General features: G+C 41.1%; 1 protein-coding gene across 1 annotated transcript in view; it reads right to left on the bottom strand.

The window, feature by feature from the left end:
• Positions 1-5,575, bottom strand: part of LOC107679981 (protein brambleberry-like) — a 27,347-nt gene that overhangs the window by 4,201 nt on the left and 17,571 nt on the right. The window contains exons 5-10 of the mRNA XM_016475718.1: positions 3,987-4,209; positions 3,705-3,821; positions 2,147-2,326; positions 1,855-2,061; positions 657-819; positions 472-515 (exon numbers count right to left, since the gene is read on the bottom strand). Of these exons, the coding sequence (XP_016331204.1) occupies positions 472-515; positions 657-819; positions 1,855-2,061; positions 2,147-2,326; positions 3,705-3,821; positions 3,987-4,209 (934 nt within the window). The remainder of the gene's footprint in view (positions 1-471; positions 516-656; positions 820-1,854; positions 2,062-2,146; positions 2,327-3,704; positions 3,822-3,986; positions 4,210-5,575) is intronic.

Genomic DNA, 5,575 nt, shown 5'->3' with positions numbered 1-5,575 from the left:
CATTCAATAAAGACAGTTAACAATCTAGCTTCTGAGTACTCCGTTATTAACCCAACAAATAGCGGGGTCAGTTAATTTTTTTGCAGTGGGCCGTGGAAACATATGTGTTTGGTTGTGTGGGCCGCCAGTTGGAAAAAGGTTGTGAACCACTGTCTTAACCCATTCTGTGCTTGACGCAAGAAGGAGGCACTGCAGAGAACAGAGTGCATAGTCGAAGGGAGAGAATCTTCCCACTTATATTAATTTATTTGGAATTCCAGAGGAAGGCATTATCCAAACATATAATTTGCCAATTAGCCACATTTGTTTTGCTCTGCTTGTTTGGGACCGTGCGCTACTTTGCACTGCTCTTGATAGACGGATCATTTCCATAATGACCAACGCAATCTGTGTTCTTTAATGTACGCATTGCCAGTTGATCAGCCGCAGAACTGTACTGGACAGTGACTTTGGAACAAAAGACACAATTACCCATCATGAAGCTCTCCACCTCCAAATCACAGACTGGGTCATTCCTACAACAAGAGGAGAATTAAAACCCTAAACAAACATTGTAAGCACACAACAGCATGTTTAAGCCTGAAACGGCATTAAAACATAAGAGATGTTGCGAGTTAACGGTTCGTTTCCTCGCTCTTCCACAATAGTAAACTCACGGGACAGGAGTGGAGGAGCACTCCGCATGGCAGCGCTCAGTTGTTTGGGTCGGTTTTTCTGGTGTCTTCTCTTTAGGAGGACCTATAGAGAGAGGAGCGGCGCTGCAGGTCTGGCCCTTCATTTTAGATAACGCCCAAAGCACCTGCAGGACAAACCAGCGGCCTGGACCACAAGTACAAGAACCTTAAGATGACAGGCATGAACTAATGGTAATTTACCAGTAATTTTCTGCAAAAGACTGCATGTATGAGAGCACCTCATGACTGTCCAACTAACCTCATATGGTGTCGGCAGCAGTGTTGGGGGTAACGCATTACAAGTAACGCAAGTTACATAATCAGATTACTTTTTTCAAGTAACTAGTAAAGTAACGCATTACTTTTTAATTTAGAAGTAAATATCTGAGTTACTTTTTCAAATAAGTAACGCTAGTTACTTGAGCGACAGCTCTGGTGTTGCCGTGGTGACCGAAATCAGGAGTAAGTGCAGAGTGCTGTGTGTGAATGTGATCTTACTGTAGTTCTAGACTAAATATGAACATGTGTTTACTCATCTCACCTGCACACAAACACATTCAGTGTTCCTCAAAATCAATAAAAACAGTCAAATGGAAACTCAGATTATTATATAAACCTGCAATAATTAAATGTTAAATAAGACAAATATAATTTGTATTTAATCCCATTTTATTAACCAATGTCTTTGCTATTGACCTTCGATGATCTAATTCAACCATACTAACAAGCAAAAATGACACATTTGTGTTTCCTTTTTGTTATTGCTGAATAGTGTTGAACTTTCTTCTCCTGCGTCATATTCTTCAATTTGTTAGAGCTGCACCCTCTACTGTACAGACGTGAATTTACATTTCCTTCAGCCTGAGGCGTATTCATTTCACTTCTGTTGTGAAAGGGCTTTTACATTTGTAAACTAACTTTTTTTATATTAAAACAAACAAGCAAGCCCTGCCCAGTTTTAAAAAGTAACTCAAAAGTAATGTAACATTACTTTCCATAAAAAGTAACTAATTAGTTACTTTTTAGGGAGTAACGCAATATTGTAATGCATGACTTTTAAATGTAACTTTCCCCAACACTGGTCAGCAGCAGTACAGAAACAACACTTCACCTCAAAACACCATCGTAAGTGTTTAAAAGTGCATAGATGAATCATTTGTTCCCAGTACAGATACAGTACCTAGCGAAAGTGTGAACAGCAGCAAAGTGAGCGAGACCAAGTCGAGCGCAGACTGCTGGTTGATCTCTGCGATCGCATTGATTGGCACCATGAGGAGCAGAGAGACGCGGGAGAACGTGGCACACTGCAGGAACGACAGCAGCACCGCAGACAACAGGAAGTAACCAGCATGCATCACACACGTCCACAGAGCTCGGAGGCTCAGGCCTAGGAGGAGAATTACACATTTATCCAAAGCGTATTCAAATAGGTTTCTTCTTCTTGTTTATTCATTCGTACACAATGCAAGCACCTGCCCAGCCAAGATAGCCTTGGATCATCTGCAGCCTGTCCTCCAGGCGATTCTGCATATTGTCCAGATACGTCAGCATGTATCCCAGAGTCCCGTTCATGCGCTCCAGCGTGCTCATGAGCTCAGAGTAGAACCGAGCCGTGGTGTTCTGCTGCTGCAGGAAGCCGTTCAGATTGAGCTCTGGATCACAGGATTAACAGACAGGACCATGTGAGTATATTATTAGCTGAAATAGTGCTAATGTGTTTTGGATATTTGCAAAGCTTTTTATTCAACGCTTCAACAGAGGCCGTAAAAAACAAGTGCAAAAGGTGTACAAAGGTGCAAAACCTTCCTCAGCGCCACATTGATTAGTGCACACCTGCACCTATTAAAACATCAACATTCACCATGGACATCATATGCGCACAGGCACAAAAAAGCACCATACAATATCCAATTTACCTTAAGAAATTCTTATACATATATTAATGGTAAAAACTCCTTAAAGGGGTCATATGATGTTGCTAAAAAGAACATTATTTGGTGTAATGAAATGTGTTTATGCGGTTTAAGGTAAAAAAAATAATAAAAAATACTGTACATTATTGTTTCTCCTCTATGCCCCGCCTTTCTGAAACGCGTCAATTTTTTTTCCTCAGCGACCAGCACGGATCAGCTCTAGGCATGACGAAGCGGATATCGTCCTCTTTTGGAAGGCCAAACAAAGTAGTTTCGCTTTCACAACGAAACACACAGCGTCTTCACGACATGGCGGCAGCAACAATACTACAGCGAGAATAAAAGTTACGCCTTCTTTCTTTGCGTGAACATTTGGGCGGCATTATGCAAATCTTCCCACATAGTGACGTAGGTATGTGGGGGCATGTTAGAACGAGACGTTTTAGGTAGGTGTGGCTGACTCTGAACTTTTATAAAGAATATCTCTTTGGATTTGAGACTTTAGTCTTTGCAACTTTACAGATCTTCTTTATGCACCAAGAGCTTGTAACACTCCAAAGAGAAAGGAAAATGTGAAAATCGCATCATATGACCCCCTTTAATGCAAAAAAAAAATAATTAAATACCAAGAAACAATTAAATGCAAGATGCAAATATATACAACTTTCTATAATGTATTAGTCTACAAACCGTGAAAAAAAAGCATCACTGTTTCCACAAAAGAAGATGGACAGACAGATAGATCAAATGAATGAAAATAAAATAATAAGCAGCAAAAGCAATGTTTCCAATAACTGTTTCCCATGTTCCAAACACTCGTTATTAATAATTGATAATAGAGCAGTAAATCAGCATATTATAATGATTTCTGAAGGATCATGTGACACTGAAGACTGGAGCTTTGATCCTAGAAATAAACTACATTTTAAAACATTCAAATAGAGCAGTTGTTATAAACCGTAACATTTCACCAGATGACTGGTTTACACTATATTTGTGATCAAATAAATGCAAACTTGGGGAGCAGAAGAGACTCAATTCAAAAAACAAAGAAACAAATAACATGGCAATCCTTCCAAACGTCTGACCGGTAGCGTATGATTTCAGAAGTAATTACCCATTTTTTCGTAGATGTCCTGAGCACTTCCTCGGACCACAGCCAGGTCATCAAGAATCGCCTGATGTCCCTCCTGCACTTCTGCACTCTGACCCTTCAGCTGCCCACTTACGTTCTCTGTAAATGTGTTACAGAAATATATAAAACCTTCCATAACCACTGACGATCAAATATGATTGTGATATGACAAGTGAAGAACAACAGATAATGTTAACCTAGTTACTATATGAAGTGAGAATTCACAGGTCAGCCTTGAAGCAAATGCATTTTTCTGTGACTGACCCATTCTCTGTGTAATGCCCTGAATTAACTGAGCCACCAGTTGCTGGCCGGTACTGATGAGAGCTTTCTCCTGCGCCAGTCTCTGCAGGTTTTCACTGATGGAGGCATCCAGCTGCTCCTGCCCTTCCTTCAGAGCCCACTGCTGGAGCTGCAGTGCACTGTGACCCTCCAGCAGCTTGTCCAGCGACACAGCGGTCATCTCCCTCAGCTCTGTCTGACCCTCCTGCAGATCAACCAACACAAACCATCAAACGGTCAAGTCAACACGAAACTGCATTCACGATCAATGGGCCTCATTTATCAATCTAGCGTAGAAACGCGCACAGATCCGTGCGCACAGATCAACTTACGACAGTTCACGTGTGATTCATGAAACATTCGTATGCCGCCAATCTCATCGTACGAATGATCGCATGTTGATAAATATGAAGTCCGAAAACAATTGTAATTTGACTAATCACGCCCTAAAAAAACGTTTAGAAGCCTCGCCCCTAGAGTTAACAACACGGAGAAACGAAACCCGGCCAAAAAGAGGAAGCAATCTCATGAAAGAGAAACTGACCTTAAGGTCATTGCAATGCACACCGAGAAATGTTCACACATTAAAAAATAAATACGACCTCACGTGTCAATCACGTTTACACGCTGCCTTCGAAACTTTCATCAGTCATAAGAAAAAAGATTTGGATCGGGTTTGATTTTCTCCGTTTTTCGCACAACTCCGAGCCACCGTAGAGGCGAAAGCCATAATTGTATGCTGGTTTCAATGCCTGGCGCGCTCCTCTCCGATGCCACAGTTTGGTGCGTGTGTGTCCATGCCTTAGACATGCTGCCAGTCTCTGTTCAGGAACAACTGGTTCACGGAAATTGGTGGTCTTCTATTAAAATATGTGGCTCTAGTGTTGCGACCAAAGCATCAAAATCCTGTAGTAAACTTTGAGTCACTCAGGATAATCCCACAGCTCCTTGATGAGGTGGAACTCTCCTTCCTCTCTACGTTTTGCTAATTTTTCAAATTTTTTTTTTTTTTGCGAATTAATTAATATGCATCGGACTCAGTGTGCAAGGTTTCTGTGCGTGATGAATTTTTAGGATGACGCATGCCACAAAAACGTATACGAACATTTTGGACTCAGAATGCAAAGACCTTTACTCCAAAACCACCCGTTAAACTTTTAACTGCAAACAACTACATTCATTTACGTATATATTAAAAACCGTTAAATATAAGGAAACCCAGATTTTTTCCCCCCTTCCTTTTTTAACTCTATAGTTTAATATATCCTCCTGACTACCAGCTATGGAGTGTTGTTCTCTGTAGAGGACATTATGCTTTAGTGATTTCTCTGTACAGGACTCCAGACTTAAAACTGTGACATGTAACGTCTCAGAGCACATTCAGGGCTTTTCAGAGATACCAAATGATTGGATGTTTCACCGTGACCACTCCCTGTCATTGGTTTTTAAAAATGTCTGATATTAATTTAGTGATCAAGTGTTTGGGGAAGTCGTGGCCTAATGGTTAGAGAGTCGGACTCGTATCTCAAAGGTTGTGTGTTCGAGTCTCGTACCGGCAGGGATTGTAGGTG

Source organism: Sinocyclocheilus anshuiensis, unplaced genomic scaffold (assembly GCF_001515605.1).
Source record: "Sinocyclocheilus anshuiensis isolate Anshui unplaced genomic scaffold, SAMN03320099.WGS_v1.1 scaffold528, whole genome shotgun sequence".
Lineage (NCBI taxonomy): Eukaryota > Metazoa > Chordata > Actinopteri > Cypriniformes > Cyprinidae > Sinocyclocheilus > Sinocyclocheilus anshuiensis.
This window is presented reverse-complemented; position numbering and strand designations above follow the sequence as displayed.